This window comes from Strix uralensis, chromosome 13 (genome assembly GCF_047716275.1).
Source record: "Strix uralensis isolate ZFMK-TIS-50842 chromosome 13, bStrUra1, whole genome shotgun sequence".
Lineage (NCBI taxonomy): Eukaryota > Metazoa > Chordata > Aves > Strigiformes > Strigidae > Strix > Strix uralensis.
In genome coordinates this window covers 14475195-14502346 of record NC_133984.1, presented here as the reverse complement: position 1 = coordinate 14502346, position 27152 = coordinate 14475195, and the positions used below count along the sequence as shown (strand labels likewise).

Genomic DNA, 27152 nt, shown 5'->3' with positions numbered 1-27152 from the left:
CCAGGTTGCAACACTATGGAAAATAAGGTATTTCTCAAAAAAACCCACCCCAAAGTTATAAGGGAGAGAGCTGGGGTCCACACGGCCGACCCCGAGCCCCGGGGCCGACCGTGCGGAGCGGAGCGGGGCGGAGCGGGGCGGAGGCGGTGGCGGAGGGGGCACATGCGCCGTGCGCGCACTGCGGAGCGGCGCGGAGAGGCGCGCAGCGGGGAGCGCGGCGGCCGCCGCAGCCCTGCACAGCCTCGCGGGGAGACCCCCCCCCGCCCCCAAAAGCCGGCGGAGGTGAGCGAGGGAGGGATGCGGAATTGACGCGACACGGGGAAGGTGGGGGGGTCGTGTCCCCCCCCTCCATGTGTGGGCTCGCATGGGGGGACACACCATCGCGGGGCATCGGGGAGGCGCTTTATTGGGGTCCCCCATGGCTTTGCATCCTTGGGGAGGGCATCCTTGCATGGAGGGGATCCCCCACCGCTCTGCATCCTTGCATGGGGGGGGGAATCTCCACCGCTTTGCATCCTTGCATGGGGGGGTCCGGGCCGCTTTGCATCCCTGTATTACAGGGGTGTCCCCCATAGCTTTGCATCCGTGCATGGGGGGGGGTGGGAGGGGGGGTGCGTGTCGCTTTGCATGCTTGCATTAGGAGGGGGGTGTCCGAGCTGCCTTGCATCCTTGCGTGGGGGTCCCTTGTCACTTTGCACATATTCGTTGCGAGGGGGGCGATCCTCCACCGTTTTACACCCTTCCGTGGAGGGGAAGGAGTCAGGTTGCTTTCCACCTTCTCATCGGGGGGGGGGGGGGGGGGACGGGGGACGGGGAGGATCCCCAAATCACTTAGCACATTTACATCACGGTGCTCTGGGCCTCTTTGCATAGTTGCATGGGGGGTGGCGGCGTTGCTTTGCATCTTGTGCGGGGGAATCCTAGCAGCTTTACAACCTTGCAAGGGAGGGGGGGTCAGGCCTCTTTGCACCCTTGCATGGCGAGGGGGTGCTGTCACTTTGCACTCTTGCATGGAGAGGGGGGTACCCGGCTGCTTTGCACCCTTGCATTGTGGGGGGAGGCCATCACTTTACATCCTTGCATCTTGGGGAGGGAGGATCCACCACTGCTTTTCATTTTTGCATCATTGTGAAGGATAAGCTGGGCCCGTGGTCACCTGTGCAGGGAGAGGAACCTATAGCCAGCATAGGGAGAGGCACCTATAGCCAGTATAGGGCAGGGCTCATCACCTCCTGGCTGGGGAACTGGGGGGGCTGAGGTGCTGCAGCCTGGTGTGAGGCTGGGGAAGCAGGGAGGACAGGGCCAAGCAGGGCAGAAGCCTGGTGGCACCTGCTATGCATGCCCCCCCCACCCAGCCCAGGGCCTTCCCTGAGGTTTGAAGGCCCCCCCCCAGTGTATCTCCAGCCCGGGGCACCCCCACAGGCAGGCTGCAGGCAGGCACCCTCCCCCCAGGCGTGCAGAGCCTGGGCCTCCACGCTCGGTGATTCAGCTACTTGCAGGGAGCTTTAATTTTATCGCTTAAAACTCGAGTTCTTGCTGCCTCGTGGTGGTGTCAGCGTGATAAAATACCTATGGATTAAGATGCTTTTTAGTGTAGTTTGTGGCTGCTTTGTCTGCGGCTGCCTGGCCTACAACAGCCGGATACGCTGCCGGACACGAGCCGGAGGAGGGGAGCGCAGGACCTGGATGTATGGGCAGATAAGCAATGGCAGAATTAATAATTCATCTTCAAAACTTCAGCGTGCCAAGGCACACCCCTCATTTGCTGCATCTCGTTGCCTGGATTTTAGAGAGGTTGCTAGTTTCATTTAAAAAAAGAAAATAATTTGATGGCATTTCTGTGTCTTGGTAGCATCCCCTGTGACAGGTTGAACAGCTTGGTGATTAGGGGAGGCTGAAGACAGCATCGGTCCAGCAAAACTTCCTCTGGCAGCTAGAAGGTTAATGTGCACTGTGCTTTTCTGTCGCAAACACAGAGCATGCTAAGGGCTCTTACACATAACGCCTGTGATGCAACTTAGACCCCAAATGTCCGCTCCTTTCCCGAGGAGCTGAAGCCCACAGAGAAAACTCGAGATGAAGCATATTTTGCTTTGAGCTGTCATCTCCCTTGGCCCAGTTCTGAACCAAAGATGCTCATCCTCCATTTTATGGTGGATGACAAATCAGCTGCGAATGCCAAGATCTTGACAAGTTATGAACAACAGCCCTCAAGCCAAAAGTGTTAAAATTAAAAAAAAAAAAAAAAGCAAGAATGTTTTTTTGCAGAGCTGCTCATCCAAAAAGCCACCCTCTGAGCTGCACCCCACAGGCAAGAGCCACAGCGTTTTGCACATCTCGGTGAGCAGAGGGGATGCCACTGGTTCCCAGGCAGGAGCTGCTCCCACTCCCCCAGATCCCACCCAGATTTTTGTAGGGCTGCAATTACAGCACTGGTGGGTGAAGCAGCAATATCAGCCTGGGAAGGGACCGCCTGGGCACACGGCACAGCCCCGGCAGGGAACCGCTTTTGAGCTAGCTGGGAGCACTCTGTGGCTGGAGATGCTGGTCCTGCGGCTGTTCCCAAAGGCAGCAAGCATCAGGTTTCCAGAAGGACCCTTGCTGTTCGCCGAAGGTTTCCAGGGATTATCAAAGCGCCTTCTATATTGGGGAGAATAAGGCTGGTTTGTTCAGCAGCGTCCTGCTCACACAAACTGCCAATGAGCAAAAGAGATCCTTCTGTTAATGAGCTGACCACAAAAGGAAAAAAAAAAAAGTCATTGAAGATTTTCCTTTGGTGATAGAGAGTCATTAAAAACAACACATGATTTCTGGGCCAGCAGGGATCTTCTCCAGCCAAAACAGAGCCGGGATCTGTGCTGCTGTTCCCACTGCCCCATCCCCTGACTCCTCCTCTGAAGATCAAGGTAGGCATCGCTGCTCCCAGGCGGTCCCAGCACAGGAGCCACACGCCGAGCAGCTGAAGAATGATGGAGGAGGGTCACGCATAGTTTCATCCACACCTTTTTTTCCACCCCTTTCTCCCTTTGGCATTAGAGTACTGGGGCATTGCATTTGCATGGATTTAGTTTGTATCCAAAGCAGAGATGAAGCCAAAAGGTGGTGGTGGTGCCAGGTCTGTCCGGGAGCTGACAGCAGCTTCTGTGGGATGGGAAGGACCCGATGAAGCAGCCCTCAGCTCCCTGACCAGTGCTGGGGGGCACTGAGGGCTCCCCGTTTCTGGAAAATCAAATGACAGAACCTAAAACCCACATCAACTAAAACCTAGGGAAAACAACTGCCTGAAAACCCACTTGCCAGTTTACAGTGTTTGCTAGTTGCATACCTGTAAAGAACCACCATTTAGATAAAAGCATTCAGGAGCCTGTATGTTTTAAACCAGACACGCAGCAGGACGAGCTTTTTATACTAACCCCAAGGTAGCGAGGCAGTTACATTTATGGCATCCTCCTAAGCAGGCTTTTTGGCGAAGGTTGGTGTTGCGGAGCCCAGCCTTCAGAGGCGTTTGTGATTTAGAGGCAATTTAGTCAAGTGCTGTTCCTAGAGCTGAAACATTTTGCAGTAGAAGGGAGAAAAAAAAAAATAGTGTGGCATTTACTAATAAAACTCTTTAGGAATATTTTTAGCTGTGATTTAATGTTATGTTGCACTTTGCTGTGAAGTGTTTGCTCGCTGAAGCCTCCTGGCAGTTGTTAGCCGTGGTGGAGCTGCCTTTGGCTGAGTTAGCAGAGGAGGAGAGCTGCAGATGGACCGGAGGAGAGGTGCGGGCAGAGCTCCCAGCCGGGGTGGGCGATGTGCCTTCCTGGTGGGCCACAGGTCACCAATTCAGCCCCAATCTAGGGAGCGATGCAGCTCTGCCCCAGGGCCAGCCAGATGTCCAGCTCCCTCCCCACTTTGGCTGGAAGGCCTGACCCTTTCCCTGCAGTTGCAGCTTAGCTCAAATCTGTTCTTGGCTGACAGCAAATATTCCTGTGCCACCCAGGATCAGGGCTGAGACCTCTCAACTCATTTCACACATGCTGCAGAAGCAGCGAGTCCACAGCCCTGGCTTGCAGCCTCTCCCAAGCCAATAGCCTGCAGATGGGGGACCAGAAACAGCATCCCATGTCCCTCGGCTTTTCAGTCCCCAAGGCATTTTGCCACCCAGTGCTTTGCTGTGAGATGTGCTAACCCTTCTCGCTCAGGACGAGACTGGGATGCTTTCTGTGGCACCAGACCATTAGTAAAGCCAGACTCCTTCTGGATGCAGAGGTCTCAAGGAGGGGGCAGGCAGTGGCATTGCTTCTCCCATGCCCATCAGCCTCAGTGTAATCATGAGAATTTATTCACTGGAGATCTGCCCTCTGGTTTATTTTAAGCAAGGGGAATGCTTGAGATCCAGACGGTTTTAATATATTTAATTAACCTTTGGACAATAGCTCTGGAGTGATTATCAGCTTCACACAAAGCAATGACATTTGTCATGCTGGTAGTGTTCACAGTCATTTGGGCTAACAACAAATTAAGAATTGGTCGCAGATGCATTTCATAAATTAGAGCAACGAGTCCTTGCGGTGCAGATCACACTCCATTTTGTGTGAAATACATCAGCAGATCTGGTCCAGCTCTAGCAAGCAGGTTTCTCTGCACTGCAAAGAGCCACCTGCACAGTTTTTGCTGGTTGATTTTTTTCTGAGACAGCAAAGCTTCAGCCCCTATAGGCTCTGCCCTCCCTTCGAGGCTGTTCACGGCCCACATCAGCCAAACATCTGAGGTTGAGAAGCAGCAGTTTAGGGCCACCTGAGCCAGAAATTGCCCCTAAACCATTAGGTACCTGCTGGTGGCTCTGTCTGTCCTCTGCAAGTTTGTCCTGTTGGTCCTTGAACCCTGCACAGATTTCCAACATCTTCTGTGGCAGAGCTCCACAAATTGACAGCTCGAAAGCCTGCTGGTTTTGCAGCTACCACTTCTGTCTGCTCAGAAACATTGCACACCCTGGGGATTCTTCCCAGCCTTCTCCTGTACCATATCTGTCCTGCCAAACTCCACAGGACAAGCTCCTTCAGGCACCTACGAGCCCAGCTGAGTGCCACCTCCGCCTCTTGTCCTTTTCCCGACTCCAGAGTCGGCTTTTTTTTTGCTCCTTTTAATATTTCAGGACTGCCTTGTGTCTCCTGCTTCCTGCCCCTGCAGCCCTTCCCCACCTCTCTGTTCCCAGGGTGCCTGCGCCAAAACACATGTTGCTGTCCTGAACAGGCACTGCGAGATCTGGCACTTCTTGTTCTTTTGATATTACTTTGTAAGTGTTTTTGTCTTTTGTTCAAGGATATTAGATTTTCAATATACTACTTTGGTTTTTTGCACTATTCTGTCTCCTGGCATCCAACCAAAGCTTTTGCTCCCTTGCAAAAGCCTCCAGTTCCTGACAGCATCTGATCCTTAGGGCTCAGTAACGCCCAGGGGAGCCCAATTCCGGTAAGAGCTGTGATTGCAAGCAAATGGAGTGGCCCTAAAGCTTGGCCCAGAACTGGGCTTAGCTGCAGGGACTGACCCAAACTCCCAGTCTTTAGGCATTTGGCGTGGCTGTGCTCACTTCACACTTACCCACGTTGTGGGTGTGAATTAGGGTTCCTTGGCCAGCTTGTGCAAGTTCAGCTGCTGCTTCACACGCTGTCCAGCCGGCTGGGTGCTGTGCTTCAATACCGTCACACAAGGTATTGAAGATACCTCAATGACTGATTTGTTTCTGTGAGCCACTGGTGTACAACATGGATATCCTTCCCAGCCCAGCTCTGCTCATCTCTGCCATGGCCCCATTCCCAATCCAGGTTTCTCCTGCAGGGAGCAGCCAGCCATAGAAGGCAAACCCCAGAATTGCCTTCTGTCCCACCTTGGCCCAGTGAAGGAGGGTGGCAGCAGTGGGACTTCTCTCTCCTCTCTCATGCAGTATGAAGCAGGGCACTGGGGCTGAGACTGCAGGTATCAGGCACTTACCAAACCAAACGTCTGTCATGGGGATTAGCCAGCACCTGAGAAACATGTCACACAGCCTGTCCCTCCTTGCAGAGCCATACAGAGCATGCATGATCCTTCAGGCCACTTTGGACCCCACTGTAGGAATCCAGCTTGGCTTTGCGAGTCACAGCTCAATCCCCTGCCCAGTGGGAGAGGGTGAGTGGGTTTGGGGGCACAGTGGAGGTGTGGAGACAGTTATGTACGTGAAAAGCTATTGCAAAGAATATAGGGTGCAGTGGCTGGACACAAAGCTCCACTTTTTGGACCATCTTGCAAAAGGAGAGCTGCTTTTCTGCCCCTGATGGACCCCAAGGACTTAAGCTGCCAGATGTGATGGCTGCTGAGATGAAGGATGACATCTGGAAGGAGCCAGCTGTAGGGGTCACCTGTGAGCCAGCATCCACAAATCATGTTGCCAGTCTGGTCTGAAGGGACGCAGGGGCTGGCAGTTGTGGTCTGGGGCAGCACTTATCCTGTGCTCTTCTGCACAGCCTGAGAAAGCAGGGGCTGCTCTTCAGTAGCACCAGCAGCTCCGGGGTTTGGAATGCTGTGGTCAATTTGCTGATTGGTCCTTGGGAGAAATCAGCTTCTTAGGACAGAAGATAAAGCTCTTTTCTGGTCTCATCACCTCCCCTGCCTGGGCATCTCAGCTGATCTTTGCTGAGGCAGCAGTGAAGTGGACACTGTTCCCTTCCAAGCTCCTTTGTTTGTTTAGAAAGCAGGTGGGAGGCTGAATCTCTGCAAGCTGATGCCCAGCTTGGGTAGGATACAGCAGGTGTTGGGGTGGATTTGTGGCCATGGGGAGCACTGTGGCTCATTGCAGGCTGGGGAGGGCTGTGAGCCAGCCCACAGTCCCATGCACTGCCTGCTGTGAGCTGCCCCGCGCTAGACAGTGGTGGTGGGGAACTGGGCTGAGCAGCCCCGATGCATCTCTCAGAGCACAGGCAGTTCGGGGGAGTCAGTGCCGCTGCCCCGACGAGATGCCGAAGAGGTTTGACAGATGTGTTATGGAAGCTGCAATGTGCTAGCTGGGGAAGCGGCTACATGCCATGGAGAAGCGGGCGCTTTCCAGTTACCATCAGCAGCAGCGAGTCTCTTCTTGGTCTGACAGCTGTGGCTGTCACCACTGCCTTTCGCCTGCAGTGCTTTGTACAGCAAGATTTAGAGTTATCGACTCTTTCAACAGATGGTGAGAGAAGACAAGTGATGGGAGAGCCCCCATAGCGTGCCTGGACTGTGGCAGCGGCTCCCAGGAAGCCCCCAGCTGGTCCCACTACTCCCACCTTCCACCTCTGGAAAATTCCTGCTGAGTTTGTGGCTCTTGTTTTCCTCCTCCTGCAGCCTGACACCAGCGTTATCCCACTGAGAGCTCCTCTTCCACTCAGGAGACAATAAAACCTTGTGGATTTTAGTCCATGTAAACAATACCAAAATCTGGCTGATGTTCCCAGACCCAGCAGAAGAGATGCTCACCCTACAACAACACCCTATAGATGTGCAGAGAAACAGGAAGGCTCAGGTCATTGCAAGAAAGTTTGGCTGGTTGAAGTTGTACCTTTGAGTCCTGCACCCATGGAACAGCCAGTGCCTAAAGAAACTAAGGCCATAGCATAAGAAATAAATAAGAGAGGCAAACCTTGCTCAGGATGGTTGGAAAAGCCCATATAACCACCTAAACCTGAGTGGGGCTTGGAAGATGAAGCATCATGGGGGCTTGCATGGTTATCCCAAAGCAGCTGAAGGGTGGGATTGGAGGGACCGTGCTGAGCCGGGCAGGGCAGCGCTGCTGGCTGGGGCTGGGGTCTCCCTGCCACCTAGGAGCCATCAGCTGCCTCTCCTAAGGTGTGCTCAGCTAGAGAGGAAAGAAAGACCCAAACCCTCAAGGACTGGCCTGTTTCCTAAGCTGCAGTCAGAACAGAGGGCAGGAGCGGGTTGGGAGGGCAAGAGCTCATCCCCACCTACAAGCACCCATCAGAAGTGAGAAGGAACACGTGTATCCCAAGGAAGGACTTTAGGAACTTGTTTTTGCACACTCCATGCCAGAGCAGACATTTCGCAGCAGAGCCTAGCCCAGGGCTGCCTTCCACCAAACCTGGAGCAGCCCAGCAAGGTGGAATACCCTTTCCAATGTCCAACATGAGCATGGACACCGAGGCCAGACCTCCCACCTGTCTCCCCCCCAGCAGCACTAAGGTAACACCCCAGCTGCTCCCGCCCCAGCTGTGCTCTTGCAGCGCAAGGACAGGGTCACCTCAGCGTGTGTTAAGTGAGTGCTGCAGGCAAGGCACTGCCCCAGTCTTGCCACCTCTGCCCTTGCTGGGGTGCAGCAGGGCTGGCAGCCACAGGCAGAAGGCAAGTGGAAGCCCAGGGTGACCCCAGCACAGGAGCTCACCATCACCCACCCAAGGGCCAGTGAACAGCAGGGAGAGCAGGCAGCAGGGTCTGCAGATGCACCCAGAATCAAGTGACCAGGAGGCAGGAGCCAAAGGGGCTGGGGACAAAGACAAGGCTGTGACACAGGTCCAGTGCCTGCCCTGAAGATCGTGCCAAACCCAGGAATTGCCCCCCTAGGTGTGCTAGCACCCACCTGAGGGACTCACCTAGGACAGGAGTGAAGTCTAGTGAGGCATGGCCAGGAGCAGGACTGGAGACCAGCAGCATCCTTCAGGGCAGGATTAGCACCCCAGCTGATCTTAAATAACCTTCTGTGACCATGGGTGGGGGGTGGGTTCCAGGTGAGGCTGCTCAGGGCCATCAAGTAGTGCCCATGGGAAGATGGCAGTTTGGCATGGCAATGCCCAGCTGGGCTGTACTGGGGGTGCCGCACTGGTCACTGCCAAGCCTGGTGCACACTGTGCATTGGTGATAGCCTGTGATGCTGAGCACTGAAGTGTGGTCTGGTATGGCCATATATATAGACAAAATAATGAATTGCTCTTGGCCAAACTCTATCCATGTTTGAGCTTTTCCCCCTTTCACCTGGGAGTCACCTCTGTGCTCAGTGAATCCCTGCTTGTGGGAGCCCTTTCTTGAAGGTCTGAGGACCTGCCACCAAAATCACCCCCTCGAAGGCTTGGAAATTACCCAGAATATCAGCATGAGCAGGAGCAGTGCTGGGCATAACTGAGCATCCCTTCACTGGGGCTTGGGCCAAGCTGCCAGTCCTCAGGATTTGTGCACAGCCTCTTGGTAGGTGTCAGCCAGGTGTGCCTTCAAGAAAATTAAGTTGGTGTCGTGTGTAGCCCATCCCCACCCAAAGTGTTTTGGTCCCCTGAGTCGGGACAGGCCTTGAGATTGCGGGTTTTAGGTCAGAAGTTGGGTTTTCAACTCAGAAGTTGGAGGTTTGGTGCCACTGGTGCACAAGGGATGCTGTTACAGCAGCTTGAGATGACACGTACTGCACAAGGGGATGGCAGGGGTTTCTAATCCCTGCGTTCCTGTTAGCAGCCATTAATTGGGGAAGTTAAAAAGCAGCTTTTCCTACAGTTTGGCCAAAGTTGCTTGTCCCAGCTACCCTAAGCCTAAAATATGTGCCTAACTCCTCCTTGGTTTCTTCTGCTGCAAGGTGTGAGTCTTGTTAGGGCTTTCTGGGGGGAGATTAAGTGGATCTTTCTTCTCCAGGAATGCTCTCCCATGGCATGGTTTCAAATGCAGTTATCAGACCACATACCCACCTTCTGCCCCTCTTCAAGTCTGTCCCTGCTGTGAAGAGTTTCAGACCTCAAATCCTTTTTTCGTCATTCCCCTCTGGGGTCCCTATGGGGGATGGAGGCACCGGTGGCTCCAATTCCTCCTAGGCACCCTCCGTGGGGACAAAAAGCCCCGGGTGCTGGTGGCTGTGTCCCAGACGGATGCTGAGAATGGCTCTTTGTTCCCCTTTTCTAATTGCTGAGCCCAAGCAACTCATTAACCACTCTGCCTTGTACCCTCCCATCCCTGCAGCTGCCCCTTAGGGGGAAACCCCCCGTGGTGAAATGCTGGGGTTCAGCCTCTGAGTGTGGATTTTGGGGTGACACATAAAACCAGCTCAAAGCAAGCTTGAGGTAAAGCTGCCAGTGTTGCTTATCTCTTTATGCAGCCCAGGAGGCACTCAGGGGGTGCCCAGAAAGAGCAGTTGTACATGGTCAGAGCAGATGTCCATCAGCAGGTATCCAGAGCCTCCCCTGCAAACAGCGGCACAGTTTTCTCAGCCGAAAAATAACCAGCTGGCAGAAGCCTCTTGGTTTTGTTGGGAGCCAGGGACAGTACCAGCCCTGCCATCCATGTGCAGTGACTTTGGGAAGCGCTGCAGGACCCATGGTTGCTCTGAGCCCAAAGCATTGTGCAACCCTAAGGAGGGTTCAGGGCTGGGGTTCTTCCCACGGCGCCCTGATTGCCCTGGGGCAGAGCAGAGCCCAGCCATTCACCCTCCCCATATGTACAGATCTGGGAGCACAATCAGCCCTTTGGGAAGCTCGATATGAATGATTTAGAAACAAGTTTTGGACTCTTTCATGGAGGGAGCTTGCATTTGCATTTGAAAACTGCGGAGGAGCTGGCGGGGGGACGGGAGCACTGGCCGGGTGCTATCAATGGGAAACTGTTCTGCCTAACGCTCCCGGGGCCAAAAAATGTGAACTCTGCAGATTTCTGGCTCCGTTCATGGTCAGAATTGCTGGCTCCGTTGTCAGTGCCCGACTGCTCCGCTCCCAGCTATTAAAGGCTCTGCTCGGAAGCTGGTTTTCCTTTGCTGCCAAAGCAGAGTGGGGTTTTGTGAAAGATGGGGTGGCTGGGGGGTGCCTGGGATGTGAAACGGGGCGATTCAGCTCGCTCCATTCGGAAGCTGGGAAGGCTGTTTGTGCTCTCCGGTCCTTATCAACCTGGGATCCAATTCACAACGATTTAAATGCTAAAGCCATCAGCTAAAGCCTTTGCACTGGGAGCGGAGTTGAGGCCCGATGCACTCATGTCACGTAAGACCCCCTTGTGCAAGTCTGTGGGGTCACTGTCTGCTTTGTGCCTCTCCGTGTCCCAGTCCCAGGCTGCAGTGCCCCAGGGGACACCACCGTGGTTAATAAATGCTCCTTTTTTTTTTTTTTTTTTCCCTCCTTTCTCAGCCTGTTTCACACCACTCACCCTTTATGTCAGCAGATAAACCTGCCCCCACCACCCCCACACCCCACTGTGCCCATCCTTCGTCCTTCCTTGCCAGCTCCCATGGGTGCTTTTGCTGGGATGAGGCTGTTGGGTGCGGGCATCTCCCTACATCTCCTTGAGCCCCATAGAAAATGAACCATCCCTGTTGCAGTCAGGGATGGCAGTGGAGCAGGGGGCACACAGGAATGCTGTGGAGAGCAGGGGCAAGCTGGCAGCAGCAGCTTGCCTCGGTGTAGTGCATGCACAAATAAAACCCCAGAGAGCTTTGCAGTGAGCTGGAAATAATGGCATTACAAGCGCTTGCTCGCTTCTGGCCACTGTTTGGGTTGGATGAAGCTTTTCAGGGCCGGCTGAAGGGCTGCAGCACGTGGGGGTTTGTTTGCTCCTGGTTTGAGCGCAGCTCGGGGAAGGTAAGCAGGAAAGGCTCCCTGGGCATGGTGGCTTGTCAGCAGAGCACAGGGCACCGACATGGTCCTCACCTCCATCCTGGCATCCATGGACTCATAGACATCCAGAGGCTTTCACTCATGGATCATCCCCTGTGTGCAAAAGCTGCATGGGCTGCATCCTCTGTATCCTGGTGTGGGGAGGACAAGTCCCCTGGACAGAGAGCAGAGGGAATAAGGAGAAAAAAATGGGTAAACGGCAAAAGCTGTGTTTTTGGTTTTTTTCTTTCTTTCTCCTTTGCCCAGGAGAGGTGTGAGGGCTCGCTGGCAGCATGCCGTTGGTGAAGAGGAATATCGAGCCCCGGCACTTATGCCGGGGAGCTCTTCCCGAGGGGGTGACGAGTGAGCTGGAGTGTGTCACCAACAGCACTCTGGCTGCCATCATCAAGCAGCTGGGCAGCCTCAGTAAGTCATGGCACAGTGACCCTGATGTAGAATGGGAATGGGGTGGTGGGATGATGGTGGGACGCTGAAGTTGCTTGCTCCAAGAAACAGGGGCTACATGAGAGCTGTGCAGGTTGCAGCCACCCCTAATTCAGTGGAAATTATCCACCTAATAAAAAAAGGAGGATGCTCAGGGCCAAGCCTGAAGTGGGAATTTGGTGACAGTTTTAAGACCCGTTTTCCTCCCATAGTTGGTCTGTCTAGTGGGGGATGGAAAGCCTTCACGAGCCCCTTGCTTCTCAACTTGGCCAGAAATAGGAAGGTCAGGTGAGATTAAAAAAACTCCAACCTATTCTTTTCAATCTTAGAGCTTCATGTGAAAGAGAGATCTATATGAAAGGTCTAAATCTTCAGCTGTCTTCCTGCCCTGGGACTGATGTCAGCAGAAAAGGGGCTGACAAGAGCACTGCACACACCAGTGTGAAGGTTTAATAGGGGCAACCTATTTCACTGGTGAATATTGACTTAAAATAGAGAGAGAAGCACAGGCTCTTCAGGACTGCCCCTCCTTTTCCTCCTTCCAGAACCAGATTCTTCTCTAAAATACTCACAGAAAAATAAACCCTGTATTTAGGGAACTGCTGGAAGTGTGGTGGCTTGCATGACCAGCACCCATGGGTTCTCAGGCCATGCTACCTCATCCAGGGGAAAAGGAAATCAAATACAAATGGCTGAGTCTGGTGACAGGCTGAGCAGATATCAAAAGCGCCTTGATCTTGGGAGCTGTTTGATATGTGTTTTTGGAGGAAACCCCGAGGATGTGGGGTGCTGTGCTGGGACGGGCACTGGGATGGGATGGGTGCTGTAGCCTGCAGGTGTCAGCAATGCTCTGCTCAGCCCTGTGATGATAACAGCTGTAATGAAGAGCTATCATAGCGATGCACTGAGCGCTGCAGGAAAATAACTGCTAGTGAAACAAATTGTGGCTTCTCCCTGCTGTAGCACTCTCCCCCCTGCCCTGCTCTCAGTTTTCCACCTTCAGGGCTGGGCTTCTGTGGGTGATGCTGCATGGCAAGGGGTGACGGTAGATTTTTGCCAGCATCTGCTCTGGTAGATCCAAAGGCTTTTTAGGATGTGCACCACCATGGTTTGGTGCCTCCCATGGTACTGGTCTTGCTGAAAAGGATGCTCATGTGCAGAGAAGGGCAGGTGGCTTGTGCTCCCCTCCCTCTATGCAGCACTTTGCCAGGTCTGGGAGAGGATGAAGCTCAGCTCCCAAAAAAACAAGGCTGGGGAGAGAGCCCCACGTAGCTGGCAGGGAGGTGTGTGGAGAGGGCTGCCTGCCTGCCTGCCATTGCCTGTGACGGGTGCGCGTTGCCCTCTGCCAGGCAGGCACGCGGAGGACATCTTCGGCGAGCTGTTCAACGAAGCTAACAGTTTCTACATGCGGATGAACTCGCTGCAGGAGAGGGTGGACCTGCTGGTCATCAAAGTGACACAGCTGGACTCCACCGTGGAGGAAGGTGAGGAGCTGGGGCTATTTTGGGGTGACACCCAGGTACAAGTGGGTGGGAGACATGTGCTTGGGGCCAGACCTTCTGCCGTGCCCAGTTCAGGGGGCTGAAGCCACCCCTGCAACCCCTCTCCTTCCTGTGCCCCCAGTTTCGCTGCAGGACATCAACATGCGGAAAGCCTTCAAGAGCTCCACAGTGCAGAACCAGCAGGTCGTGTCTCGCAACTCCATTCCCAACCCCGTGATGGAGATGTACCAGCGCTGTGACAAGCCCCCACCGCTCAACATCCTCACGCCCTACAGGTAGGGCGGCTGGTGCATCGCTCCCTGGGGAGACTGAGGGGGCCCTTTCCCGGAGAGGCATTGGGGGTGCACTTCATTTGCTGCTTGGCAAAGGCTGAGGGGCTGTTTTCTCCAGTTGCTGTGCCACCATCCCCATTATGTAGGTCACTTGGGATGAGGGACTCCATGCAGGGGTATTGCAGATAGTGACTGCTGTGTTGGACATGTTCATGGTGGGGCAACAGCTTATGGCCATGATTGTACCAAATCCCCCTGTGCAGGGGAAGGGGGGTCTTCTCCTGTGGCTGATAACCCTCCTCCTCCCTTCCCAACCCCCCAGGGATGACAAAAAGGACGGCCTCAAATTCTACACCGACCCTTCATACTTCTTCAACTTATGGAAGGAGAAAATGTTGCAGGCAACAGAAGATAAGAGAAAGGAGAAGCGCAGGCAGAAGGTAACAGGCCGGCGGGGGACAGTGGGGGGACGGGAGCTGGGGCTGGCCGGGACCTGGGGAACGGTCACCTTCCTGGTGCATCCCGCACATTCCTCCCGCATTGCGGTGGGTGCATCTTGCGGGACTGGGCGTTGCTCCCTGTGTTCCGCTCATGGTCCAGAGGAGCCGGGCTGAACATGGAGCCACGGCTTGTGTGTGTCCCCAGGAGCAGCGGCTGGTGGAGGACTCTACCCGGGAGGTGAAGAAAGTGAGGAAAGCCCGCAACCGGCGCCTGGAGTGGAACATGATGGCGTATGATAAAGAGTTTCGACCCGATAACAGGTTCTCACCATCCCCCTATCACATGGCATCATCGGAAGGATCACTGTCCCCAGATAATAGGCAGGTTTTACCTACTACATGTTTAGCTCACCGGTTCTCCTTTGCTTTTTTCTTCTTCTCCGTCTGTGGGGGGATGTGTTGCCCACTGCAGGGTTGGGGTGATTAGCTATAAATCCGTGGTAGCTTCAGGGGCAGCTGGTGCCCCCTGGGTTGCATCCTGTACCTCAGGAGCAGCCTTGGTGTTGGGATAAAGTCAGAGCACTTTCCATTTAGCAGCTAAGGGAAGAGACTTGTTCAGCTGTGTTGGTGTTCTCCTCCCCTCTGCTATCTCTCTGCTTTCTTGTACATCTATATTTTTGTGGCCATTTTTTGTTTTGTTGTCTCAACCCCAAAAAACCCCAAACCCATGTCTCCCTGACTCCCCCCACCCAGCCGACCTCCCTCCCAGGAGTACAACCATTGGGTTTTCCTGTGTCATAGATCTTACGCGTCAGACGTGGCTGACCATTCATACCCGGCGAGCCCCAACCACCCCGCACAGCTGCTGGCTCCAGCATCCCACCTGGCCCCAGCGGAACACAAGGAGGGTGTGCTGGCAGCCGCCCCCACCCAGGAGCACGTCTACCGCCCAGCGCCGGCGGCGGGCAGCCGGCAGAACAGCCTCAACCGCCTCCAGCAGCCCCACGTGCCACAGCCCCCCGAGGCTATCCTCAACGGGCCGAGACCTCACTTAGTCAAGGATTACGGGTAGGGCTTTGGCCTGCCTCTTCTCTCCTGGCAGAGGGATGCCCAGGGGAAAGGGGGTTTGGTGGGGGCGTGAACCCCATTTCTGAGCTGATGTAGTGGGGAGAGCCTTCCTCTACAGCTGCCATGGTCTGAAACTCTTGGTGAGACCTGAGGCCAAATCAGTCAGGAGCACTTTTGGGGTAACCTCATCCCAGATACAGGGACGAGGTGGATAGAGGGGACCATTTTCCCCTGGGATGTTGGCTGCCTTCCCACCACCACATGCCCCATAGCCTGTCCTGCTGGCAGAGCCCCCCCACCTCCATGACCCTAGGACAGAGCTTACACGGGAGTTCAGAGCAAACCAAGCCACAGCTCAGCCAGTTGGTGCCTGCGATGGGTGGTGGGTGCCTGGGATGGGTGATGGGTGCCATTGTTCCTCATACCACTGACATGCCTTTGCCCTCCCATTGCAGCCCGCAGCCAGTGCCGATGGCAGAGTACTTTGTGCCGCCCGCCCCACCGCCCCCACCACCCGTCATCCCCTCTGCGCAGACTGCCTTCGACAGCCCCATCTCGGCTCCCCCTGTGCTGGCCCCTGGCTCGGCCGGCCCACCTTCCTATGCACCCTCACCACCCCCCGCACCCCCTGGCCCCTACTCTGCTTCCCCGCCGCAGGCCGGCCCCATGGGACCCCCGGTGGCACCCCCACCACCACCCCCGGGGCCCCCTGCCATCGCCGCCTCGCCGGCACACTCGGCATCACCACCAGCCCCCACCGTGGAGCCCCGGAAGCCGCAGATCCCACTGATGCCCATGAGCGATGCCCGGAGCGACCTGCTGGCAGCCATCCGCAGGGGTGAGTGGTGGGGGTGGCAGCAGCGGGAAGGGGAGGGGGGTGGGTCCCCAAGTGCTGCCACCATGGTGGCAAAATACCTGTTGGCATAGAGTTGGGTGGTGTTGACTTCGTTGAGTGCAAGATGAGCCCTGGGCGGCCAAGTGATGTGTGAAGATGGTGGCACCCAGGTGGGAGCTGAGGAGGGAAGGAAATGCAGTGCAGGGGGTTAGAGGGAGGTGGGGGAAATCCGTCACCTGAGGTGGGACAGAGCCCCACAGGGATGACTGGCGGCTCTTGTGCACATGACCTTCCAGGCTGTAGCGGATGATGTGCTCCAAGGTTTCTCCCATTTCCCCTTCCTGCAGATATTCAGGTCAAATGGTAGATTTAACCTTTGAGAAAGTTCAACCTCTTCAGTTAAGTGGAAGCAGAAGAGGGGCTTTATTCTATTATATAGCTTTATAATCACATACACTGCATTATTATCTCATATAGCTTTATTATTGTGTGCATCCTCCTGCAAGAGGGCTGCAGCCATCTCGTTTCAGCCAATACTTTTAACTGGGAGGATGCTGCACAGTGGGTGTACCCACAGGTGCTGGGCATGTTGCCCCTAAAGCCTTATCCCCTTCCCTACCGCAGGAATCCAACTCCGGAAAGTCCAGGAGCAATGGGAACAAGAGGCCAAAAAAGAGCCTGTGGGCAATGACGTGGCGACAATCCTGTCCCGCCGGATTGCGGTGGAGTACAGTGAGTCCGATGACGACTCCGAGCTGGACGATAACGAGTGGTCAGACTGAGGGGCCCCGGGGCTGGGCTGGCGCGGAGCTCCCCAGCTCCGTACCAGGTGTGTATAGGCGCCTTCCCCAACCCTCGATGCCGACAAGCGCGGGCAGCCTCTCTCGTTCAGGAGCTTTGCTTTTACACTATGTCAAAAACCCTTCGGGCAGCAGCAGCACTGGTAGGATACACCTCGGAGGCAGTGAGACCAGAAATTAGCAGCACCTTCACATTTAATGACTTCAAAAATGCTCTGAAGGCAGGTTAATAGGATTACTCCAGATTTACACCTGGAGAAAGACCAGAGACTGGCCCTGAGTGTGCTTTGCTAGAGAAGGGAAACTCAGAGGCAGTAGTGCTTTTTCAGCTAGATGTTAAATGTGTTAACGAGAAGCTCCTGGAGAAGAAGCCTGATTGCACAGCTGGTACCACCATGGGCACACAGGGATGGCCAGGCACTGGGTTTGGCAATGCTCTGCTGCCTGCAGAGCTGCATGTGGGCAGAAGCCTCCTTCCTTGTAGAATGATGCACCATGTTTTGTGGCAGTCGCGTAGGGGTGGTCACTATCGTGCTGTCACTCCCTGGAGAAGACCAAGGCGTTGGTGACCTGAGCCTGTTTCTGTCCTTAGGACCAGTTTTTCGGGAGAAATGGGTGAAGGCAAGGCTTGTGCAACTGGTAGGGAGACACAGCACTTATCTAGGCTTTGAAAGGTTCAATGTGTGCTGTCCTCGGGGGGAAAGGGGCTGCTGGTAAGGGAGCAGAGGTGTCCAGGGATCTTCTCAAACCCAGCTCCCCTTGGCCTTAGTGCTACACCATTTCAGTGTTATTTGAAAAAAAGTTAATTAGACAAAATGCTGCTTTTAGGTAAACTCTCAACTTGCACTTTGCAGCCCCACAAACTGCGCCCATACAATTGAGATCAACTCAGACCCAGGCACTAATTCCCCCTGGCCTGATCCTGCCCTGTCCCTTACCCCACAGGCAAGCACTGGTGGGGAGTCTGGAGAGCTCAGCCCCTGCCACAGCGCTGAAAATACCAGTTTGCTTGTCAAAATGGAGCATGATTCATCAAAGGCTTTTCACGCAGCTACAAAGGGAGGAGGCATGGGAAGGCAGCGTGGAGGGGTGGGGAATACTGAAAATATCACAAGTCAGGAGTAAGAGCCTGCAGAGAGCTGGGAGAGGTTCCCCACCAGCAGAAAATGGGACAGAACCAGCCGTGGACTTGCCCGACACAGTGTCCCAAGGTCCACTCTTGTGTTCCCATATACCACAAGTCCCTGAATGGGGGAAAACTGAGTCTCCATGTTGCGTCTCTTCGGGGAAAAACTGGGCTCTGAGCCCACCTTCCTGGCTCTCCCAGTAGCCATGTAGTTGATGGCTACAAAGTAGTGTTTTGACTATCTAGAAGCAACCAGACCTGTAAAGGAGATGGGAGGATATGGCTGGGACCCAAAAGGCTCAAAGGCTGATCTTTAAATTCATCCTGAGAAATGCTGGTGTTGAACAATGCATCGAGCATCTGCTCATTTTCCCCCTGGTGAAAAACCCTTCATGGTGAGATGCAATGAACCTCCCTGCCCAGCTGCTGAGAAATATCCCCAGAAGCCCTCCCTTGACTGGCACAAAATGGTCTCTTGTCCCTTGGATGTGACACCTCCCCCATCTCCACATCTGGGCTGCGAGCTGTGGTGCTGACTGGGGGATTGAACAGAGGAGCAGTGTGGCTGTGGGAGATGGCAAGGGTGGTTGGGGAAGGGTTTAGTGGGGGATGCCCTACCATGGGCCATGTCCCCAGGTTTGGCCCCCCTTTCCATAGGGGAAGCTCCCCCTGACTTCAGTAGGGCTGATTATTAGACAGGAACTGCAAATAAAATCCTCAGATTTAACCCCAGAATTCCCCATCTCAGGAGTGCTGATGCCATTTAAGCTGCTTGGGTGCTGGTCCCGCTCTGCCTGTTGAGGGGCAGCCTCTCCCACCACAAGGAAGACCTGGCAGTATGGGATTAGCTGTACAGATCAATCCCAGCCTCCTGTTTTGCCAAACTCCTGCTGCAGACAGGCAGAACAGGCAGGGCAGGCAAGAAGCAGCAGAGCAATAGGACACATGGAATAGCTCATCTGCAAAACCCAAGGAAACGGGATTGACCAAAGGAGGCAGGGAGACATGCTGTACTGCAGGTGACCAGGAAATTCTTGATGCTTGGTGCTCACCAAGAGCTCTTGTTTCTCATGATGACCTTCTTGAGATGCAGAGGCTGAAGCCCAGCATCTCCACCCAGGCAGAGAACCCCTGTGATGCCTGCAACAGGCTTTCCTTAGCAAGGCAGCTGGAGTTGGGCCTGGAGCAAGTTCAGAAGAAAGTCTTATAAAAATTCAGAGCATTTAAGCAGTCACCTGGCAGTATTTATTGTGGAGTGTTATTAATATAGGCAAGATCATGATACTCTGTGAAGAGAATTTGGGTTTATTTGGACAATTTAAAAAGTAATAACCCTTTGTGAGAGGGAGAGAGTAGCAGAAGACTGTTGGAGCCGCTGTTGCCTGTTATGGTGGTTGAAGGGCTGCAGAGTCAGCTGTGGGGACCCAGCTGGGGCTTGGGCAGAGCCAAGGAGTCCCACCAGCACGTGAAGGCAGGGAAGGGGCTCTGGGACATGCAGGGCTAGCTCATCCCTCAGGTCTGTGACTGTCCCAATTCTGTGAAGCTGAGCTGATCCTGGTGGGAACTGGAGAGGAGCGGAGTTCTCCTAGAAGACTGGGTCACTTCTTTCATGCACTAGTTGCTTTGTGTATGTCACATGAAACTGTGATAATTCTGGTAAGACTCCATTGGTGTGTGGCAGGTCAGGATTGTCCCTGTAGCTTCCCCCTTCCCTGTCACCTCACAGCAACTTTGCTATGCTTGGGATTGGCAGCAGTTGGTCAACCTGTGCCATCAGGGTTAATGCCATTGCATGGCAAAGCGCTCGACAATCAAGCCTTGTCTTCCCTGTGCACAGGCCACATCTGCAGAGCAGAAGCACAGCTGGGAGCCTCAGGGGTGTGGGTAGCAAGGTTTACCCCCATTTCCTCACACCTTTATGTTCTTACACCATCCTATCCTCTTCAGACATCCCAGCACATCCTCACTCTTTGTATTCTGCTTAAGGAAATTCCCAGCCCCTGATAACACAAGCCTATTTCATATGCTTGACTCCAGAGCAAGTCAGCAGGACCATAACCTCCTGGCATTGCCCACTGCTTGAAGACATCATGATCCAGCTCTTCCAGGGATCTGAACTGCCTCAGCTCCACTGAAGCTGTCTTGATGCCAGGGCTGATCCACAGGTAGCCTCTCCCCAGTGAGATGTCTACATCAGAGCTCATTGCTCAGGTTTCTTGTGTAGCTGGTAGAGAAGTAACCTGTATAGTCAGCGTGGGCTGTAAACACCCATTTCTGGTCTGATCACAGCACACCTTGCTCTTCCCAACTCTCTCCTGGCAGCACCACAAGGCAGGCGAGCACGTGGTGGCACCGAGTGCCCCAATCTCATGATACAGCCGTTCCTGCAAGGCCAGCTCTGCTGGCAGGCCAACATCCTCAGTGCCTTTGCTTTAGAGACTCAGCCACATTTGAGGATTACCATCATAATTTTAGGTGCATTCATCTATTTTTTGACCAGGTGACCTATGAAATCCAACATAAGTAACACCAACTCCTTGATTAGTCTCAGCTGAGTTAGGTCTGCTGGAATTGGTTGTGCCGTACTGATTAACACTGGCTGACCCATATGCTGCATACTCAATATTTTGTACATATGTGCCTATTTCCATATACTCTTCCAAAATTAGGCCATGCTGCATTACACAACCTGAAATGCTCAAATCCTCATGTGGGCCAATATAAAAGTGAATATTTAAATATTTTATCTAGCTTGGCAGCCATTAAAAATACAATCCAGGTCACAGATGATTGAATTTCTCCTCTCTCAAGTGTACCAGAAATGGGCTGAGGAGATTCTCCTGTACATTAAAGGTATCACATTCCATGTTAAAATATAGCAGCGACATTTCATTGCCAACAGATAATCACAGAGGGCCAAACATTTAATGAGACCAACCAATCTCCTGAGGGAGTTCCTCTTTCCATTTTATCTGCTTTCTCCTACTTGCTAGTCTATGGGCATAGACTAAAAATAATAAATAAGACTGCCAACAGGGGGGAGTATATTCTGTGTGCATCCAAATTATTTGGGCCAGTCAGTGGAAGAGTAAGTAGGCCAGTGTGGTTCTGGTATAGTCCTTGAGGTCCATCAGGAACATCTTGGACATCTGATTTATCTCAAAAGGGACATTATGGGGACCACCGTGCCCATGGTACACCAGTCATTGCCTGTGAGGGCTACATCAGATGTGAAGTCTGGTCTTGCTCAAGTTTCATGAAGGTTGGTGGAAGTCGAGCAGTGTTCACATTCTGGCATTGCACTCTCGGTGTCTCCTGGATTTTGAGTGAACATTGGAGCTGGCTGTTGATGCTGGTGGCTCTTAGACGATCAGTGTCCTGAAGGAAGGAGGAGCGATTTGGTAGCTTCTAACTTTCCACCCTAGGCAGAGACCTAGGGAGGAGCAAGCATCACATCCTGAGAGCTCCTGGTTTTGCAGCTATTTTATCCTGGGAAGGTTTTCTTCTGGTGACAAATGTAAGGCTGAACAGGGATTCTCCAGAGATTCCCTTCATGTAAGAGCCCTCAGATTTCCTCACAGCAATTTTTACATCTCCATCTTCCTTTCAAGACACCCAACAGCCTGAACAGAAGTTTTGCAGACTCCCCTGAGAGAAGAGCCTGAATTAACACCTCAGCTTTAACAATAAATGGAAGTTTCACTTGGAGAGAGGCAGGTTGTAGCACTGGATGTAGTATTTTGGAGAGTGCTTTCCAGAGCTGCATTTCCAACAGAAGCACCATCCTGTTTCCTTGTGGATGGACCATGGAGAGCCACAGGAAGTGCTCCCCATCATGGGGTGCTGACATGGGGAGCATAGGCTGTTCCTTTCACCATGATTCCTGTTTTCCTGTAGTAGTAGTAGTAGTTATTTAGAGATAATGTTTTCCCAGCTGAGATGTCACTTTACAAAGAAAAAAATAAAAGGGCAAGGACTCTGTCCTGAGGAGTTTACAGCAAAGACCATATAACCTGCACTGCACTTTAGAAGCCTCAAATGCTCACTCACCCATGAATTTACCCTCAAACTGGGCAGCAGCACCTTGAGGACTGTTGTCCCTTCCTTAGGTGACTCCACAACCAGCACCACAACCACATCCCCCCCTGCTGATGGCAGCAGTGGGGGTCTCCTGCCCCTCCACTATCCCCACACGAAAGTGCCTGAGCAAAGTACAGGAGCACCAAGACATGCTGGTTTTGTCTCTGAATGGGTCACCACGCCCTCAGAACGGTCCCCACATGTCACACAGGGCTATGCTCCTCTGGAATGGCCATGCACTCAATAGGAAACTTGCCCAGACGCACCACTGTGGCTACCTGCGGACACTTAGAGCTGCCCGTGCAATTCATGTGATGCCTTTCTAGCTCAGGCACTTATACGCAAGCCTAGACTTAGAAGTATTTCAATCTTCTGGAGAGTCAAAGTTTAGGTTTTTTTGTGTGAATCTGATCTTCCTTTAACAAACTCCAGATTTTCTAGGATCACTCACTCAAGCTCCGCTTGTTCCAGGTAAGAATTGTGCCTGCATTTTGCTGGAGGAGGGAAGGAAAAAACCCACAGTCAAGAACTTCAGTTTGCCCCAAAGCCTTCAGTGCCATGCCCACAGGCAGGGTGGGGGGAGGACACCAGGATATTCCCAAACAAGGACACCATCCTGGTGTTGTGACTAGGTTGAGGCAGAGCCTGTAGCAACGGATAGGCTCTTGCTGCAGGAAATCCCCAGGCAAGACCTGGATGTGACATGCTTGGCCACAGCATCCCCTGAAGGTAATGTTGATGTGACATTATCAATATTAATGTCTGTCTTACATTGGTACAGAGCCCTGAGGCCACAGACACCTCCCTAGCACTATATGATGGTAGATCACTGATACTTTGCCCTCCCATGGGCATTTCTCCTAATAGATACCTTGCCACAGGTGCCACCTTCCAGAGGTCCCTCTCTAGTCTTTTGCTCTTAGCAGAAACAGGCTTAAATCTGCTGTTGATCATTATGTTTGGGGGGCCTGTGAGCCTGGTAGTTCTAGCACTTGGCTGTGTAGAAAGTATTAAGAGCGCAGAGAGGAGAAGACAAAACAGAAAGAAAAGAGCCTGGCATTTCAGGTTGGTTGTGCTCCCACCACTCTGTACAGGAAAAGCCTCAGGTAGGTAAAACCCTGTGCAAAGCCACAAAGGGCAGTGGGGAGAATAAACTTGTTCATCATGCATGTGTTGGACTAAAGTGCAAGTCATGGGACTGAATTGTGGTAGAAAGGAGTTAAATCAGATCTCAGGGAAAGCTTTCTTAAGGCAAGAATGGAGAAACTCTGAAACAGGTTGCATAGGTTCTACCATGGGAGGGCTTTGAGAAGCAGGTAAGCAAACGCCAGAGAGGATCACTGTCCGTAACCCTGTGTTGGGTCAGGGGATGGTGGAGGTGCATCTCTTCAAACCCAGCATGTTTGTAGTTCTGTCTCTTTCCCCTCCTTCAATACCACTACTTGTGGATCTGTCCCAACAGATTACAGCCCCAAAGCACTGCCCATCAGGCAGGGCAGCCTGCTTGTGTCCTCCCTTAGCTTTACTGTCCCTTTTCCAATTTTGGTGTTGACCCTCAAATACGATAAAGATAAAGCATACTGCAGAATAAACATCTGAGAGGGAAGGATGTGAACTAACTGCAGAAAACCAGGATGTGCAGCTCTTACAGCTGTATTTCAGTAGTTAGAAGGCAGCAGCTCCAGCAACCTGCTTCTCCAGACCATTTGTAGTCTAAAATCACAGAGTGTAAACGATGCTGGTGCATTAAGGTGAACAATTTAAAAGTTATTCTTTGATTTGGGATAGCTCAGTTAAGAAATCTAAAAATGAACAACCACCCCCCAAAAAACCAAACAACTTACATGTGATTTCCAGAAGAAGAATCTGTTCTATCTCCTTCCCCTGGACCTTGAAGGAAAGTCAAACCCAGTGTTGCTTCCCAGTTAGCCACCAAAAAAATAGAGCAGTTATTGCCATACCCACTTTCAAAAATCAGTTCTTAAGAAAAGCGCATTTAAGAACAGAGCAAGCAGCATATCAGCCCACAGTGCAACAAGGAGATACCACCATAGGAGGTGCTTTTGTCCCTGAAGGCCCCATCCCAGCTCAAGTGTTTCAAATCCCATTGATTTTCACCTGTGTGTGCCTGATGTCTCAGCTGGGAATACTTACTCCATAAAAAGTCACTTCTTGCCATGAAAAAAACAAGCATAAAAATCTTGCATTAGAAATGAAGTAGACTTGGACCCTGATGAAGTTACTGTGATGCATGTTGAGAAGTTGTTGATTTCCTGCTGGCAGCAGGCACATCTTTGGCACAGTCCTGCCAGGTCTCCCAAAATCATACTGTTATGAGCATTGACACCCCCCCTCACCACCACCCCCACCAAAGTTATTTTTATACTGAGATGTTTCAGGTCTACCTTTAGTTCTGGCCAGTTTTCCACAAATGGGGCCTCTCTTTATGGTGCCTTTCATCTCAGATCAGAGCAGATTAGGAAAAAGAAAGATAATCCCCACCAAAAAGAAACCTTTTTCTCTGAAATGCATTTTTAGAAGTGTTTCAGGACTGATGGCTCCCTATCTTAATAGGCTTCCTTCATTTTGGGGCCACTTGATTTGCCTGGGGGAATCTGAAACAGGATATTCCAGGCATGAGTTTGGGTTATGCTGAAGCATTGCTGGCACTTTCCTCCTCTCCACTTTTGGCTGTGCCATGTCATTGTGTGGGGCTCAGACCCAGTGTTCCCATCAGGAGAGCAGTGGGGCCGCAGTGGCAGGGCAGCTCCTTACTGACACAAGTGCCTTTTCTGGAGGTCCCCGTTGTATTGCCAAGGAGCTTCATGGGGCCGGGGGGCTCACCCATCTGGGGAAGGGCAGGGCATTTCCAAGCATTTCTGATGCTCAGCCTATCCTCACCTGGGTGGAAACTTGGACCTGCCCAGACCCCAAGGTATCTGCTGGTATTTGTCCTTCCTTGCACATGGGCTGTTGTTACCCCTGCAGCTGTGCAGGAGTAGTTTTGGGTGCAGCTTTTACTCCAATCTTGGCCAACCCAAGGAAAACCTGCTCCAGCAACCACACGTCTCTGAGTGCACATGCAAATGTTGCACCTTCGGCATGGGGACAGTCCCCAAGAGGACATGGTGGGTGTGCAGGGAGGGGACGAACCCTGTCATCACTTTGCTGTGGGACATGCATGTGCTGGTGGGTTTGCTCCAGGGTATGTGCACTGTGCTGCTGTGGGACAAACATTCAGGCTGGAGAGCCTTCCTCCTCCTCCTCCTCCTGCCCCAGCCCAGGGCCCCTGGGGCAATGCCAGCTGCTTTGGCAGGACAGGAGTCATCTCACTGCCAGGTTTCCATCACCTTCAGAGTGAGTAGGAGCACAAGCACCTCTGGGTGAAGCCAGGCACTGCAGGAGCGTTATTTTGGGGGCACTGAAGGCAGGTGAGGATTATCTCCTGTGCCCTTCACCTGGCAGCCCAGGGATCAAGCTAGCTCAGGCTAGGCTGGGAGCACCTCAGACACCCCAAAAATCCCTCTGCACTACCCAAACTCAGCAGCTATGAGCTAGGGAGATCTCCCAGAGCACTGGGGCAATCGATCCTCCTAAAGTAGAGCATCTGTGAGCAGTCAGCTTGAGCTGAGCCTTTCAAAAGCAGTTTTCTCCCCTTTTGGCACCAGCTGTTCATATATACAGCCAGGAGCCAGGGCTGGGGCTGGTTGGCTCCAGTTCTGCAGGGGTGGCACGGCAGGGACAGGGAGGTGCCAGCCCAGTGGCACCTTGTGTTTGACTTCCCAGAGTGCTCAGCATTGGTGGGGCTGCCCCTCTGCTCCTGCCAAAGGCTCATTTTTTAATACTGGCAGAAGTATTACCCATATTTCCTTTGACTTGCCGTTTGATAGAAGCAGCTGATGGGAGATGGGCGTCTCTCCCGTGGGAGTGTCACCTGTTACAGGCCATAACTTGATTTACATAATTATATAGTTGACATTAAAAAAGAAGGAGATGTTCACTGTCTAATGGGGTCTTTTAACCATGTGCACTTAGTCAATAGGTGAGTAGATGTTGCTGCTTGTATCTATCTACCATACCCAGTTGCTACGTGTGAACAAGTGTATTTCTCCCCAGTGTTGTGGGTTCTGCCTGTCGTGACACAATGATGGAAAGGTAGGGACTATGTTGGTTGCAACACAAGCTTTCTTCTGTACAGTGTAGAGAGGAAACTTGGAATGATCTGAAGCACCGCTTGTAACTACATTTGTTCAAAAGATGTCATCTTAATCCCAAACTGTTGACACTTTATGCATGTGCTAATTAAAAAAAATAATAATAATAATAAAGATTTTAAGAGGTTAAAGTAGCTTTGAGTTCGGCTTTTTGTCAGCTTGCCCTTGCTGGGTCCCTTTGCTGTGAGTTATCAGCCCTGTCATATTACCTTCTCTATTAGAGGCCAGGCCACAGAAGCAGCAGCAGAAAGCTGTGATATCTCTATAACCCTTAATTTGGAGAAACCAACTCTCAAAGATCAATTAATTCCCATGGGTATTTAATCCCTGACCGCCTGGGTAGTCAGAGGCAGAGGATGGCTTGCTGATGGAAAAGTCTCCATCCTTGTGCTTGGAGGCTCTGGGCGGCAGGAGCCATCGCTTCCTAACCCACATAATCAATGTCTCGAGCAGTTCTTATCCTCAACCACCTCATCACAATCCAAGTAGAAACACAGACCCCGGGTGAGGGAAAGCAGAAACCTCTACTAGCCTCACTTCAGCTGAAATAAAACCAGACACACACAATATGGCACATACCTGGGACAGGAGCCCAGATCTTCAAATGTTTTAATTTTAATCCCCCCTCCCCCTATTTTTGGATATCTTCTTGACAAATCACTTTAACAGTTTTATTTACAGTAATAAAAATAAATTACTCTTACAGATGAATGTATAATATTATACACAATAGAGATACAGTGCAATAACAGCATTGATTTGTTTCACTCATTCATAAAGTGCATTGAAGGGGCTTGATTTAACCATAATAGAATG

At 52.5% G+C, this 27152-nt stretch overlaps 1 protein-coding gene across 2 annotated transcripts; it reads left to right on the top strand.

The window, feature by feature from the left end:
* Nucleotides 1-189: 189 nt before the first annotated feature.
* LOC141949251 (actin-binding protein WASF3-like) lies at nt 190-26471 on the top strand. 2 transcript variants are annotated; one of them, XM_074882619.1, is made up of 9 exons: nt 190-282; nt 11823-11981; nt 13349-13483; nt 13623-13776; nt 14096-14213; nt 14419-14594; nt 15015-15281; nt 15737-16119; nt 16741-26471. In XM_074882619.1, the coding sequence occupies exons 2-9, from the start codon at nt 11849-11851 to the stop codon at nt 16896-16898; spliced, it is 1524 nt and encodes a 507-aa protein (XP_074738720.1). In that variant the 5' UTR covers nt 190-282; nt 11823-11848; the 3' UTR covers nt 16899-26471. The 2 variants fall into 2 exon arrangements, with proteins under 2 accessions (XP_074738720.1, XP_074738721.1); XM_074882620.1 differs by lacking the exon at nt 190-282 and having other exon boundaries at nt 11900-11981; nt 13353-13483.
* The last annotated feature ends 681 nt before the right edge of the window (nt 26472-27152 follow it).